Below are 16,625 nucleotides of genomic sequence, written 5' to 3'. Positions count from 1 at the left end.
GGACCTGCTATGCTAATGCTAATGCTAATTGTCCTCTGTCCAAATGAAACGTGGCAAATGCACAGAAAAACGTTACCGGGAACACTTTAGGAGAGTTGGTATCCTCTGACCGGCTATGGGAGAGTGTGGTCGGTGAGCAGAAACGTTACCGGGTGTTTGTCGCCGTTATGTCTGCGGGACATGGCTTCTTCTTCTGCCGGCTGCTGCTGCTCTGGGTGTCCGTGGGCGGACTGCAGGACACCGGGACCGGGACCAGCTCGGAGCCCAGTGGCGCTAACACCATAGTGTGGGGACCCGGTCTGGAGCCTAATATTGTCCTCCCTGCTCGGTTCTTACATCCAGACTGTGGACAGCTCAGGGAAAAAGTAAGTAACTTTATGTCATGCCTTAAAGTACTTCTACTATTACTGCTAACATTAGTTTAATGCATTTCCCCCCTATAATTAGCTTCATTTATTACATGGTTATTACAAACAACCCAGGGAAGGCAGTTAACATAAGAGGTTACTAAAGTTTGATTTTTCAGATTTTTAAGGGAGAACAAACAGCTTACAAAATAAAACAATTAACAATAGGGTTTCTTAAACGTTCTTACCTTAATTATGAGATAAGTTGGTTTTTTTTGATCACATTCAATCAACGACAGGGCTAAATAGTCATCCCAAATCCCGATTCGATTCTGATTATTGAAGTCTCAATTCGATTACAAACCGATTCTTTAATTATTTTTTTTTAAAATCAAATAATGATTTTCGGTTATTACTGATTATTAATTATATTCCCTGCTAAATTATTTGACGTCATTATTGAGTAATTAAAATATCCAAATTAAGAGGACTCGTCTGGTTTGGTTTACAATTTGAAACATATTTATTGATTAATCCCTAAAATGTGAGTATTGAGAAAAACAGAGCAAGCGACACAAAACAAAAATGAATATTAAATATTTGAAAGAGAGGAAATAGGATGATGTCTAGTTCTTTAACAAAAACAAATTTATGTTAAATAAAACTAAATTATAATAGTTATTAGGGGTGTTGGGAAAAAAATCGATTCTGCAATATATCGCGATATTACGTTGCGGTATATCGCCGAATTGAATCAATTTTTTTAAAAAAAAATGTTTACCTTTATTTAACCAGGAAAGTCTTTTCCACTGCAGGAGACATTGTAGCTGCACAAAGAAGCACTGAAAACTGGGCATGTTGACCAGCTTGTGTTTTTTCAATAAAATCTAAAAAGAAAGTACTAACGTTCTGCATTTATTTGTTGTTCTAGGCATATACCTCAGTCATGTTGCACTAAAGTCAAAGATTGTATGTTATTTTGGCATGTTATCGCCAATGTTTTGAGTGTAAAATATGCCAATAAAATGTATTTCATACATTATGTTCTCATGAAGGTGTACACATTTACAGATTAGTTGTTTCTTAAGTCATTAAAAAAAAAAAAAAAAAAAAAATTGGCTCATACTTTAATATCGGGATATATTGTATTGTATCGGGATATGAATTGTATTGCCAGATGCGAGGCAATACACACCCCTAATAGTTATAGTGTATTACCTATACACTGTTAACTTACTTAGTGTATTTAATGTAATAGTTTTTGATGACAAAAACAAAACAAAACAAAAAACTGTCTGGCTGTAACAAAAGCTCATTCCCCTCAACACCTCACTGATTCATTTCTTTTCCTCTTCCTGATTTTTTGCTATATTTTCACAATCATGGTTTGTACCAAACAAGCACGGCAACATTAATTTACAGGGTAGAAGGTAAAAGAATCATCAGACAGGTGGTGGTGTCATTGTCTGAAGGCTCAGCTTTGACACCTATGGTATCAATGGAGAAGAATCCAGGCATAAAAGTGTGCGCCTCGGGCACAAATATGTGAGAGCTCATTCAGGAAGTAGCTACAAAGACCCATTCAGAGTGTCTACAGGTATCATTTCCACTCACGCGTCTCTGTTTCCTTTATGTTTACGATGGGAAAATGACGCTGTTGTTGTTGTCTTGGAAGGCCTGGAAGCAAAAGGAGACACTGGTTCTTATTCAAGTGTTGAAAATGAAAATGAAACACAACAGTTTTCCTGTCCCAGTTTCACCTCATCACCTGGTGAGAAGACCTTTGAAGTGAAGATCACGTCCCCCGTCGAGCCTTTCACCAGGATTTGGATCCAAGTCCTGGATCGCCAAGATGGTTCATTCCTGGTCCGCTACAGAATGTACGCCACCTACCGTGACCTCCACATCCACGTTCTGCTCAAGAATTCCCACGTTGCAAAGTCGCCGTTTATTCTGGAAGGTTTGAGCACAAACCAGCACAATCATCTAGGGCTGGGCAATATATCAAGATTCAAGATGTATTGAGTATTGAGTATATACTTGCTTCAGGAGTCAACAACATGAAAAGCACATTAAGATGGATATCTGAGACCTTCCCATTTACAAGCCACACTACAGAAAAAGCCAAAAGTGACACATATTATGCAGCTGTTCATTAATAAATGTCCTTTTGTGTATTTTTTTCTTCCTTTTGTGTATTTTGTTGTCGTATGTATTTTTTTAATATTTTGGGGGTTAATTTTTGGTGTGTTTCTGACTCGTTTTGTGTATTTTTTGGTATGTGTGTTGTTCTTAGTTCTTTGTTCTTTTGTGTATTTCTGTTGTCCGATTGTGCATTTTTTCTCTTTGTGTGTGTCCTTTTGTGTATTTTTGTTGTTTTTTTGTGTATTTCCCTATTTGTTTGTACATTTTTGTAAGTTTTTTTTTGTGTTTTGTTGTTCTTTCATGTTTTTTTTGTTGTCCCATTGTGCATTTTTTTTTCTCATTTTGTGTGTTTTGTCCTATTAAGTATTGGTGTTATTCTTTTGTGTTTTTCTCTGTTAATTTGTGTATTTTTGGCTTCTCATTTTGTGCATTTACTTTTGGGGCCACTAGTGTACCCTGTGTGGCATTTTGCGTCAACAAATTTACCCCAGAATAGTCTTTCAACTGAGACTTTATTTGAAATAAAATGATCAAGATTTACATCATACAGTGTATTTCACCATTTTGAGGAAAAAATATTGAAATCTGAATTATGGTCGATATCGCCCAGCCCTACAGTCTTCCCACCCTGTTTATGACAGACTTTCTTTTATTAACCAACACTTCTCCTCCACAGGGTCAGTGTATCACGAGGGCTGCCAGTGTCCCCAGCCCAGTGGTTTATTATGGGAGGCTGACATGCACTGTCCTCAGTCCTTCCCTCAGATAGACAGAGACCTGTCCCTCTACCCCAGTATCCACCTGGACCAGAACGCACAAGAAATACCACAGAGGTTTGGACAGCGACAAAGCCTCTGCCACTACACCATCAAAGACAATAAGGTAGGGGTGTAAGGAAACACTCAACCAACGATTCCATTTCAATCCCAATGTTAAAAAACTAAACCAAAAAAAACAAATTCAAATCAAACATTAGGACGTAATGATGCACATTTCAATTTCAATACATACAAAAACAAATGAGTCCAAAAAGTTTATTATTCTTTTATTGAACTTGTCACAAATTGTTAAAACTAATGTATTTTCTTCTTATAACTTTCTTACAAACTGTTTGAACTGTATTAAATGAAAACCTAATGTGTGTTGATATTTTCTTTCAGTAAGAATTGCTTAAAAAAAATCTTGTTTAACTTGTTAGCTTCAAAATTATTATCATTTTCCTTTTTGAAATGATGGAAAACCAAATGTGGTTTTTTTTTCCCTGCGTCTGGTATTTGAAGGTCTACATTCAAACCTTTGGGGAACATGTTGGTTTTAGGATCTTCATGGACGCCATTCTGCTGTCTCTCACCAGGAAGGTAAGCTTTAAAAGGTATCTTCAAATGACACAAAGTATTGTTTATGTCTCACTTCTTCATCACCTGTTTCATGTTATTTGATTATTGCACAAATAATCAATTAATTTAGCAATATGAGTTATATAATATGATTTTTATCCAGGTTCGGCTCCCAGATGTGGAGTTCTTTGTTAATCTGGGCGACTGGCCGCTGGAGAAGAAAAAACCTGGGGAGAAGATCCACCCGATATTCTCCTGGTGTGGTTCCAACAACACCAGAGACATTGTCATGCCCACCTACGACCTGACTGAGTCTGTGCTGGAGACAATGGGCCGGTAATGGCTCAATACATCCTCACATGTTCAGAAAAATCTGTATGAAACTTAGGGTCACGAGACACTGGGAACGGGTCGCCAGATGCAACTCATCACTTCTTTTAGCGCCATATTTTTGCTCCTTTTAATGCATTTTTGCTAAATTTCTGCCACTTTTTAGTCAAATTTCAAAGCCTTTCCTGCACATTTTTTTTCCATTTTGAAGAGATTTTCAGCACTTTTAAACCCTTTCCACCACTTTTTTTACCTAATGTAGCACATGTTGACCGATTATTGTCACTTTTAACCTCTTTTCACCATATTTCATGCTTAGTTTTGCCAGTTTAACCACATTGATGATTTGTCATGCCCATTATTTGCCAGTTCAAACTAATTGCTCCTACTTTTAAGCCAATATTGACACTTTGAACCATTTTTATCACTTTTTCTGTCTGTTTTTGGCCACTCTAATTTGCAACATTTAATCAATTTCTGTGGTTCTTAAAATCCTATTCCACCACCTTTTTTATCATTTTCAACCCATCTACTGAAAGCAATCAGTAGATGCCTCTGAGGAAGACTGACAGTTGGCAGTTGAAACATGTCAAGAGATTAAAGTAAATTTTCTGAAAAAAGTCATCTGAATAAATGAAACCCTAACAATGATAATCTTTCTAAACAAAAGTCTTCTCTCCTTTTACAAACAGGGTGAGCCTGGACATGATGTCTGTCCAGGCCAACACGGGACCACCGTGGTCAGAAAAGAACTCCACAGCGTTCTGGAGGGGGCGTGACAGCTGTCAGGAGCGTCTGGAGCTGGTCAAACTGTCCAGAGCTCACCCAGAGACCGTAGACGCTGCTTTCACCAACTTCTTCTTCTTCAAACACGAGGAAAGCCTCTACGGGCCTCTGGTCAAACACGTGTCCTTCTTTGACTTCTTTAAGGTGAGACGTGAACTACGCTCTATTGATTTGATCAACTTTGCCTGATGTGTGTTTTTTTTTCTCCAGTACAAATACCAGATAAACGTGGATGGGACTGTAGCAGCCTATCGCCTGCCGTACCTGTTGGCTGGAGACAGTGTGGTCCTAAAGCAGGACTCCACCTACTACGAACACTTCTACAACCAGCTCAGACCCTGGGAGCACTACATTCCCCTCAGGACGGACCTTAAAGACCTGCTGGAGAAGATCCAGTGGGCTCGAGACCACGATGAGGAGGTGATGAAGACAACAGTGTGGTTTTTGATCATGTGATCTTATTAATTCTAATAATGTGGTGTGGTTTAGGTGAAGAAGATCGCACTTGCAGGTCAGCAGTTTGCACGCAATCATCTAATGGGAGACAAGATATTCTGTTATTACTACAAACTGTTGAAGGTAGTATATCTGAGTCAATCATAGTAAATATGATGGTAGCTACAGTATATTACAGTGTGTTTGTTCTGGTAGGAGTACGCTGGACTCCAGAACTCAGAACCAAAGGTTAGAGAAGGTATGGAGCTGGTAGAGCAGCCAACTGATGACCTGTTTCCATGTTCCTGCCACAGGACACAGGTGAGGACAAAGGGAATAAAACACTAGTGTGTCACTTCATCCACTTCAAAAATAAACGTAAAAGGGACCAGCCTAAAAAAATGTGTTTTTTTTTTTTTAACCTACACTAAAGCTACTGTAAACAAATCATTTCCATCTTATCTAACTGTTGATTTTATGTTTGTGTGTTTTCACAGGAGAGAGAACTCTGACTGCTCACCATGAAATACTTCATTATTATAAATAATGCCAAATATTAATGTGACTTCAATGTATGACTGCAACATAAATATATATTACTGTGATATTTTATTAAATTTATATTATTGCTTTTGTAATTTTGTGATTATTTTCAAATATTCAGAGAGAACTTTACCTATTATGGTCCTAACATCTTTTTTACACTGAGAATAAAAAAAAAAATAATGAACTTTATCAAGGCTTGCATTTTAAAAAATCAGCTTTTTCATCAGATATAATACAGTAAAATATAAGTTAAATGCAAATGTAATAATATTGTTAAAAATATGGATTTGCAAGAAGTTCTGATTATTAATTTTTCTGATATTTCAACAACGCGTGTGCAAGATTGAGTCGGTAAAAGGTCACTGTTACCAACGCTGTTGTGTTTACATTGTGACTAAAGTTTTTTTTTGTTTTTAATATGCTTTCAAATCATTATTTCCAGCACTTTGTGCTATTAAAAGGGCTGCACAGGTGAGACTTATGCACTCAGGAAGTGGAGACGGCAGAAATGAGAAGCGCCGTTTATGTTAGATGCCAGATCCTAGAAAACGGGTATTAAACTCATTTTTTCATCACATTTGGAGAAGTTTAATCATAGGAGGGCTGCATATTTTTTTCATTGGAGAAAAAAAAGCAATTTTAACTGTATTGTGCCCTTGTTTGCATACAAAATTAGGACATTTTGTGACATTTTTTTCAAGTTATTTGTGGCAATTTGTTGCATATTTTATACAAACTGAAAATTCTTTTAACATTTAGTGACTGCAGTAATGTGATTTATGAACAGAAAAATGGTAAACTACTGCAAATACTTTGGAGTTTCAATGAATTTATGAATTATTTTGTAATTTATACACTGAAAAATGCTTTCACTCTGAGTTTTACTTTGTTCTGTTGACTAATTTTAATTCTCGAAAAAGAACATTTGTTACTTTAATTTCCCGCATTATAGGACAATTTTTTTTCATGCACACAGACATTTTCCTAATCCATCAATAATTAATTGTGGAACAACTCATTGAAAATACATCAAAAGGTATTTTTATTTTTTTTAAAAAAGCCAAAACGTCAGAAATAAAAAGTTTAAATCAGAGGTTAATTTTAGACATGATGCAGGGTAGAGTTCAGACAAACCTGTAGATACAAATACATTATATGACAGGGAGGAAAAACAGGTACATGGGACCAAAAACATTGGGTGCCTGATAATTATTAAGTTATTTGCTCTTTTTTTCCTTCTGTTTTTCTAACAAAAGTTTAACCTTTTTACCCCTCTTATTTTTCCTTTAGTAACACAAAAACTATAGAAAGTGATTTACGGTAGGTACCTGCTCAAAAGTCCCATTTTAGTAATTTTTTTATTAGATGAAAAAACTTCTTTCTTTCAAAAATAATCTGTAGCATAAATATAATTCAATTTTTTAATATTTGTGTTAGCATGAGTAAAATTTGGATTAAAAGTAGTGATTGTTAAAGGGGGGAAACGTCAGTATGTGGCTCCCTCTGGTGTCAGTAATGTGTTACTGCATCCACTTCACAAACAGCCAAATAAACGTGAAAGTGACCAAAAATCTAAAGTAAATGTTAAATTGTGTTTTTGACCTACAATAAATATATTGTAAATATATATATATATCTATAATATCCATGTTATCTAACAGTAAACACTGATTAAGGGTACAGTATTGGTTTATTGAAGCTGCAGTTCTTCTTCCTACCAGTGTGTCGCTGTTACATAATCAGGTCTGTTTTAGATTTCAGTGAAGAAACCACAGGCGGGATAAATGAATGGAGACTTTAGAGAGGTTTGTACTCTAATAACTGTTTATCACTACACATACACACTTTAAAACTTTGAAAAATACTTATCTAATACTTAATTTAATGTCGTTTCGTAGGAACGCGTGCAGGTACCGTTCGGCGTTAAAAAACCACTGGACGCCGTCCTGTCAGTCCCCGCCGCAGTGACGTCACCACGTACGGCTGTGATTCTGACGCACGGAGCAGGAGGAGACATGAACTTCATCCACCTGGTGTCTCTGGGTCAATACCTGGCATCACAGGGCTTCATCTGCCTCAGATTTACATGCAAGGGTTTGAATCTGGGTTATAGAGTGAAGGCCTACCGGGCTGTGTGGGTGCGTAAAACAAACTGACCCATGAGAATGAGGAACTTTTAGATTGTGGATCAAATCTCTTTACCAGATTTTGTCACTTATGTTTCTGGATCAGTGATCTAGATCATTGTGCCATGAAGGCTTGGAGGAAATGTATCTCCATTAATATCTATACAATAGGTCCAAATGTAAGGACAACCTTAATTAAATAAGGGGGAAAAATGATGAATTGCTCAATCCAGGTCTGATCCTGATAAACTCAGTGTGATACTTGAGGAACCAACCCGACATAATTTAGTCAATTTCAATTACAAACCGAGATATGAATTTTTTAATGTTCACCAACGTTGAACAATAGGGATTTTTTCAATTTTGAAACGTATCCAGAATAAGTATATGAATCTGGATCTTCTCCAAATTGTAATGGAATCTTCCATGGCCAGAGGTCTATTTTTGGTTAAAATGTTGTCAACATTCACGTTGTACTTTTGAGTGGACGTACTCCTCCTGCTAACCAAACAAACAAACACCAGTTGATCATTAAAATTGTTACCACTTTGGCAGATGTAAAATTAGTACTTTTTTATTTTTATATCTACTCATTCATTGTCTGGATTATTTTTTTATTGCGTTTGTTTCCTGGTTTTTCTTATAGGAATACTTGAGGTCCCGAGAAGTTAATGAAACAGGTGTTTTTTGGAGGTAAGCAACAATAACAAACACTCAAAATACCACATGTGACCATTAGAGGTGCAGTTTCACAACAATACGATATATCGATTCTTTGAACAACGGTACGATCTGATTTTGATTTGATTCAATACAATATTGTAAATTAAATTATATACCCATTTAACACAATCTCTTACATTTCACATAAAAATGGGGAAAACAAATACCAAGCAATATCTATTTTATTTGACAATTTTATTGCTGAAACATTTCAGAATTTAAATAAAAATCCTTCTTTTTTAACGAAAAGATAAAAGACCTGAGCTGTATTTCACTGACGATGTTGATCCATAGCTTGAGTTTCCATCGATTTGATTGGATCGTGGCTTTACCAATTGACATATGGCGAACCAGATTGATTGATCGCCACACCCCTAATGACTATTATTGTGTATTACATGTCTCAAAGCTTTTAAATGTGTCGTAAACTAGGCAAGATCTGTATTTGCAAGGCCAATACATATTTGGCAATTTGAAAAAAATGGCAATAATGACAAGCTGTATCTGGATTTGTTGACAAGTTTGTTCTTTTTACTAATTAAACTGAAAGTAATAATGCAGAAAAAGACTCACCTTGACCTTAAATATGACCTTGAGCGAAGGTCAAGGTCACACATTGAAAGGAAATGTTGTTCAATGGTACCAGTCTGAGCACTGGATCTCAATTTGTGGCCAAGTTATAGGGAAAAAAGGTTTTTTTTTTTTTTTTGTGTGACGTCATGAACTTGTATGACTAGTAGGTCATACAGCTTCGGTCCCATTAAATAAAATACTACACTTGAGATGACATTTTCATAAATGTAAGCATCAAACTTGTACAATAAATATTTGTAGATATGGAAAATATTGTTTTTTGACACTTGACGTGACCTTGACCCTGACCTTGAGCTTTTGGCTCCAAAAAAGGTTGACTGCACATCCTTGACATTGCCCCTATGAGATGACATATGTGTCATTAGTGCTGCATTAGTAGCCGAGGAGGAGTTCCACGACGAAGGAGTTAAGGAAGAAAAATAATAAGAACTCCTACGATGACAACAATAACCGTATACAGACGTAAACACTGACTCATTCCCAGGCAGATCTATGGGATGTCGTGCTGCTGTGGCTCTTGCCAGGCAGCTGATGATGACTGAATGAATCCGAGGATGACGCACTAGTCCAGGGTGTGATCTGCCTCTCCTTCCCCCTGCACCCCCCAGGACAGACGCACAAACACACACAGCGCACTGAAGACCTGAGGATGCTGTCTGAGCGTGTGCGTGTGCTCTTTGTGTCGGGAACAGACGACAATGTGTGATCAGGTGACCAAGGCCATCCCACATTATGTTCCTCTGATGGATAGGAGTGTGGAATCTAAGTTATAATTTAAAAAATGCTGTATTTTTTCTATCAATATTATATCAATGTAATATTACTTGTATACGACATATCACACAAAGATAAGATAAAGATTGTTAATTGCACTTTTTATTTGAAAGAAGAAATATGAAAGATTATTTAAAAAAAACTTCTTTCTTTGTGTTCATTTGATTCCTATTCAAGGCGCTTTGATGTTTATTGTTAATATAGGCTACGTTTCATTTTTGGGTTGGTGTGACTTGGGATTTCTTTCAATGAAAAGATGGCTCCAAAAATTTAAAAAATGTTTTAAAAAAAAAACCCTGGTGTTGCCTGATAAAGCACTGATGTTTTCCTTCCCCTCACAGGCTTTGTTTAACAGAACCATAAAGAAATGAAGGCGTCTACAGACGTTCTCTGGCTTCAGGGAGGAAGTCATGGTCTGACAGTGAAGGGAAGGTCTGAGTCTTCAGTGCTGGAAGAAGTCAATTTAAAAGTCATCAAATGGCTCCACGAGCAGAAAGACAGCACAGAATATGTATTATTTATCATGTGTTTGTGTTGGTAAATAAAGCAGTATTTTTCTATCTCTATCTAGATGTTTATGTCTGCAACTGTTTGCTTTGGCTCTGGCAGATCCTCCCTTAGAACAGGGGTTCTCAACCTTGGGGTCAGGACCCCATTTTGGATCACAATAAACTAAGAATTTTTTTTGAACAATTTGAGCGTTTTTCCTTTATTTTTAGCCTTTTTCTGCAACTTCACTGAACTCACCATATTTTAACCTATTTTCATCACTTTTTCTTGCCATATTTTTGCTCATTTTAATGCATTTCTACTATATTACTCACATTTCTACCATACCTGCACATTTTTTCCACTTTCAAAATTTTCGGCACTTAGAAATCCTTTTTCCCACCTAATGTGGCATATATTGACCTATTATGTCACCTTTAAGCTCTTTTCACCAAAATCCATGCTTATTTTTGTTTTGCCAATTTAACCACATCAACTTATTGTTCCTACTTTTTAAATTCTATTAAATGTCTTTATTATCTCGTTTTTATTTATTTATTATCAGCCACTTTTTGCATTCCGGAGCATATTTACAAATTGTGTCTTTACTAATTAGTATTTACATTAATTCACACACATTTATGGATTGTTTAAATTAATTACAGAAATATATAAAACGTTTTAAACCAATAAGATAAACAAAATATTTTCTTAATGTTACTAATTATCAATCCCCCCACACTAAAAGTAAAAGCTTTGATCATTTTGACTAAAAAAGACCAAATAAAAACGGTGCGTGCGTTTCCGGTATAAAATAAAAGTCTGCACCTTTATTTTGACGGAAAACGAAATAAAAAAAGAAGACGCTGGAGTGCATAAGAAGATGTAGTCAAGTGAGGAACCAGTGGAGGGAAGTAATGTGCATTGTAGCGTTTACGCTGCCAGAAATAATATTATAACGAAGAAGAATTTACTGACACGCGATTGGACGAAAGTACTTCCGTATATATGACGCTTTTCTTCAAACAGAAGCATGGCAGCGGCTCTATGGAACTACATAAACATCCCGTTTCCCAGCGCTCTTTCCATTGTTCGTGTCCCGTTTACGTCTGAGACAGGTTAGCATGAACTCACCGGAGACAACCGGGCTAACAGACTTTATTAATAATAATAATAATGATTTATCGCATTTTATCGTCATTATACAAGGTGCATGGAGTCCACGTGGGGCTGCGTAGGGAATGTATTTGATTTCATGAAGCTACAGTAAACTAAAGATGGACAACTTTTATCACAGTGTGGCCCACAAAAATGTGATTGTTAAACCTCAGAGCCACGTGATCAACATTAATGTCAGTAATAGAATAATGACCTGTAATACAGGAAGGAACAAGGGATTTGCGTGTCCTTGGTGGTCATTTTGTATATATATATCTATATATTATATATATATATATATATATATATATATATATATATATATTGTTTTTGTCATTTGTTGCATTTCGCTTGTCAATTTGCTTTTTTTTTGTGTCATTTGTGTATCGTTGCACTTTTTTTTTCTTCTTATTTCTGTTGTCGTCTTGGGTGTTCCTGGAGTTATTTTGGGTGTTTGCGTTGTTGTTTTGTTTATTTTTCAGTTTTTTGTATTCTTTTCTTTAGTTTTGTGTATATTTGTTATTGTTTTGTGTTTTTTTTTTTTTTTTTCTTTTTTTTTTCAAGTTCGTGTTATTTTGTTATAATTCATATATATTTTTCAGTTTTTTGTATTCTGATTTTTCATTTTGTGTATTTGTTATTGTTAAGTGTGTTATCATGTTTTTTTTTTTCATGTTGATGTTATTTTTGTTTTCATTTAATGTATATTTTTCAGTTAATTTGTGCATTTTTGTTGTCGTCTTGCGTGTGTTTTTCATAAGTAATTTTGGAAATTAATTTATTCTTCAATTCATATTTTGTGTTTTTTTGGAGTCATTTTGCGTTTACTTTGGGGCCGATGGCCAGATGTGGCCGCCAGTTGCCTGAAGTACAGTTTATCAGAATCAGAAATACTTTAATAATCCCAGGGGGAAATAATTTTGTCACAGCTCCAGATATACAAAACAATATATTATACAAGCCACATCTATTAAAAACAATATAAATATACTTATATAAAATGCCAATTGTACAGTTTAATCTACAGTTTAAAAGTGTTAATGTGTGTTCTCATGTAGATAAAAACATTAAAGCCCTAATGGTGGAAATGGGGAGGGTCCAGAGGCTCATCTGCAGCGAGATGCTTCAAACGGAGGTACGAGTGCTGTACGAGCTGCTTTACTTCCTCAACAACAGCTTCAGAGGCAACAAGGCGTTCAACTGCGTCAAACAGGTCGGTACGACCTCCTTAAAGTTCATACATGCCTGATTTATATTGTGTTGTTTAGTTACAGATGTGGAAATACACTGAGAGATACAATTAGTTAGAGCTGGGTGTGAATGTACAAACGTGCTAAAAGTTAAGTGCATGAAGAAGATTTTTGCCTTGTTGGAAAACTTTAGATTATTATTTTATCTTTTAGTGAATCTATTCTACTGTCTTTTAATAGATTAAATCAACCCAAGATTTTGTTATTCTAGTATTTTTTTTCTTCAGTTTAACTACTTTGACATGGACGTAATTTACGATTAGGCAGTTTTCCAGTAAAGGTTCTTTATTATGCTTTTGAGTGTGATTGTTTACATGGTGAGACATGAGACAGAATAGACATAACCTGACCTGGATCTTCAAGTTTGTTCATCTTTGCTCCTAACTAGGGGTGTCCCAATACACTGTTTTCACTTCTAATATGATATCAATTCTGTATCCTTACGTAGTGGTCCGGTACGTATAGACACGAATCATACATACTTCTATTACTTTTTTTGTAGCGTGTAATGTTAGAAAATCTTAATAAAGTGATATTTAAACAGAGAGCAAGGGTCAGCAACAGTAGGTATGAGAAAAAAGCTAACCCATTTATTATTACATAAATACATAAAAAAAAATCTACATTTGAATAGAATAAATGAGAAGACCCTGAAAATTACAATAAAAACTATAATTTTTGGTGACATCAGATCGAGACACCCTTACATGTTGTCACGGCAAATTTGCGGTTGACCTCATTTGGAGGCATGATTTATTGCTCTGGTTGAGTGATGGAGTCCAGGCGAGGCATTGATGATTTTATAAAAAATGTTTATTATAAAACTAAATAAAAAGGAGTACAAAGATGGACAAAATTAGTGACCGCCCGGGCGGACGTCCGCTGATCGAGTGGCCCAGTTCTAACTCATCACGTATATTCCCCTCAGTCCCCCTCCATCCTTCCCCGCGGGAGATAAAGAGGACAGAGAGGAGGAGCGAGGGAAGAGAGTGAAAAGAGACAGTTTCTTCTTTAGGTCAAAACAACCAGTTCTCTGGTATCTCCTGATTGTCGTGAGTGTTGGAGGTGTGTGCGTGTATGGTGTTGTGTGTATGAATGGATGTGTATTGGGTGTGTATGTGTGACTATGTGAGTGTGTGTAGGCATGTGAGTGTGTGATGCCTCTGTGTCTGAGGGATAAGATGTGTTTTGGGAAGCTGACCTCGAGAAGAGAGCAGAAAACATGAGACAGCAGAAATGAAAAGTCTCAACTTAAAGCCTTAAAAAGAATAAGGTCTATGAGTAAATATGTTAATAAACATAACTAACAATTTTTGCCCTGACACATGTGATATTCTAGTAGTGTATTCTAAGATGTGTTTGTTACAGGTTGAACAATGCATCAACAGACTGAAGGACATGAAACTTGACGTGGCTCTCGTGGATCTTTCGGATGCGTGTCCTCAAAATATTCAGAGGTACATCGTGTGCTTGTTAAACCTGCTGAGAAGATATTGAAGGTTTTAAAAAAACAAAACAAGAAGACGAGATTAATCATACTTATTCTCTCTGTGTGTGTGTAGAAAACTAGGCCTGAAGACTGGTGAGTGTGACGTTCCCAGTCAGCCCACACTGGAGTGGGTTTGTCTCAAAGTGCTTGGAGCCTCACGGCTGAGCACCTGCACGCTAACCCGATGCAGCAAAGCATTCGTGTATCTTTTTTGTCAGATGATCTAATACACAGTATCTCAGCATGTGATGTTTGATGTAAAGTTAGAGTTTAGAGTGGTTCATTTAAGCATGGTAAAAAAAAATAAAGTTTATTATTAGTTGCGCCATAGTATATAGTCATCTTAAAGATGTAAATCCTTGTTTTAATCGCAAATAAAATGGGTTAAAACTGACCAGAAAAGGTGGTGAAATGAGATTTTAAAAACCACAGAAATTGGTTAAAAGTTCCAAATTAGAGTGGCCAAAAATAGACAGATAAGTGTCAATATTGGCTTAAAAGTGGCAGAAATGGGTGCAAGCGGGGTTGGCCTAATGTCATTTAAAAATTTAGAAAATTGGTTTAAAATGGTGAATAGTGGCCATGACGAATCGTCAATGTGGTTAAATTGGCAAAAATGAGCATGAAATATGTTGAAAAGAGGTTAAAAGTGACAATAATGGGTCAATATATGTAATATTAGGTGGAAAAATAATGGAAAGGGTTTTTAAGTGCCAAAAATGTCAAAAAAGACATTGAAATTTGATGGAAAAGTGGCAGAAATTGAAGTAATGTTGCCAAAACACATTAAAAGGAGCAAAAATATGGCAAGAAAAAGTGATGAAAATAGGTTAAAATAATGGCAAGTTTGGTGTAGTTGCAGAAAAAATGTAAAAAAAAATAAGCAAAAATGGGCTCAAATTGTTCAAAAAATAATCTTAGTTTCTTGAAGGCATCTGGCGACCCCCTCTCAGTATTTTTGACCCCGAGTTTGAGAACCCCTGATGTAGAGAATCTTAAAGGGACCACCCTATTTTATCTCTTTGTATTTTTCCTTAATAAAAGGAACATTTCAGGTTGGTGAGGAGGCAGATGAAATGGAGTGAATTCCTGGTTCTGAACATGGTGATAACGAGCATGCTCAGTCGTCTGTGGTGAGAAATCTTTCTCTTTATTCTTCACTACACTGTAGTAATACAATCTTGGTATTGCATTTTATTTTCTAGTTTTATTGTTGGATATCCATACATTTTTGTTATGAACGATGAATATCTTCCCGGTGCTTCTGTTTCAGGGTGATTTTCCGTGGTTTGCTCCTCTACCTCTCCACTCTCTACCAGCAGCTACTGGTCGTCCTCAGGGCCGTGGCTCAGAGCCGCCCGATGCCTTTCCTCACAGACTTCTCCCTGCCCAAAGACCTCGTTGAATTCCTTGGTCCTTCTGAAGCTCATTTCCTCATCAATCATCCCACATTTATTAAAAACCTTAAAAGAAAGAAGTTTCCAGCTGAAGTCGAGATCAAGAGAAAGAAGAAGAGGAAGAAGAAGACTTGGGTGTTGCTATAAAGCGAGGTAGAGCAAGGGTATCAAACTCATTTTCACTCAGGGGCCAAATAATTTTAGGTGGTGTGAACATTATTGTGGCCTTGTTTGCACTTCCATGTGTAAATTATATTACATCCAAGCAATTAATGACAGATTTGAGTCCCTGCAGGATCTTCTTTTCTAAATTCCTTCTTTTCTAAGTTTATACATTTATTTAACCATTTATCTTGAAATGTCATCAAAGGTTAACGCTACATGTAGTTAAATGGGTTTTTTTTACAGCAATGCATGGTTTTTTTTGCAAAAACTAAAACAATGCATTTTTTTTATTGCATAATTGTGAACATTTTTAGGGGAATTTTGTGGAATTGTTTGTGAGGAAATTTTAAGTTTAAAAAAGAATAATTTCCCCAATTGTAATTAAACAAAATTCGGCAGTTACAGTAAAAATCAAACTGAAACCACGGTGTAATTTTTTTGGTAATTACACAATGTTTAATGTTTTCTCTCTTCGTTCTTAACCAAATTAGATCTTAAGGGGCCAGGGGCCGTTTTTTTTTAGTGGTCTTTATG

General features: G+C 36.1%; 2 protein-coding genes and 1 pseudogene across 2 annotated transcripts; all 3 read left to right on the top strand.

The window, feature by feature from the left end:
• Positions 1-146: 146 nt before the first annotated feature.
• Positions 147-5,892, top strand: LOC114455084 (protein O-glucosyltransferase 2-like). Its single transcript, XM_028436097.1, is given in 11 exon segments — positions 147-331; positions 333-365; positions 2,102-2,307; positions 3,169-3,374; positions 3,773-3,850; positions 3,993-4,165; positions 4,852-5,089; positions 5,156-5,365; positions 5,435-5,524; positions 5,597-5,701; positions 5,878-5,892. Coding segments are annotated over 11 exon segments (1,518 nt in total). The 5' UTR covers positions 147-167.
• A 1,818-nt stretch (positions 5,893-7,710) lies between these two features.
• On the top strand, positions 7,711-10,764 carry LOC114455083 (testis-expressed protein 30-like; annotated as a pseudogene).
• Positions 10,765-11,652: 888 nt separating this feature from the next.
• LOC114455082 (nucleolus and neural progenitor protein-like) lies at positions 11,653-16,073 on the top strand. The gene is made up of 6 exons (XM_028436096.1): positions 11,653-11,750; positions 12,849-13,003; positions 14,409-14,497; positions 14,603-14,731; positions 15,585-15,662; positions 15,803-16,073. Exons 1-6 carry the CDS (start codon positions 11,666-11,668, stop codon positions 16,071-16,073), a joined length of 807 nt encoding a protein of 268 aa, XP_028291897.1. The 5' UTR covers positions 11,653-11,665.
• Positions 16,074-16,625: the final 552 nt, after the last annotated feature.

The sequence above is a fragment of the Gouania willdenowi genome, chromosome 21, assembly GCF_900634775.1.
Source record: "Gouania willdenowi chromosome 21, fGouWil2.1, whole genome shotgun sequence".
Lineage (NCBI taxonomy): Eukaryota > Metazoa > Chordata > Actinopteri > Blenniiformes > Gobiesocidae > Gouania > Gouania willdenowi.
This window is presented reverse-complemented; position numbering and strand designations above follow the sequence as displayed.

What these genes read in the sequence shown, in the direction of transcription:
- LOC114455082 (XM_028436096.1), top strand. Translation starts at nt 11,666, where the DNA reads ATGGCAGCGGCTCTATGGAACTACATAAACATCCCGTTTCCCAGCGCT. An exon ending in CGTTCAACTGCGTCAAACAG is followed by an intron (nt 13,004 to 14,408) that starts GTCGGTACGACC and finishes TGTTTGTTACAG; the next exon opens with GTTGAACAATGCATCAACAG. An exon ending in AGCATGCTCAGTCGTCTGTG is followed by an intron (nt 15,663 to 15,802) that starts GTGAGAAATCTT and finishes CTTCTGTTTCAG; the next exon opens with GGTGATTTTCCGTGGTTTGC.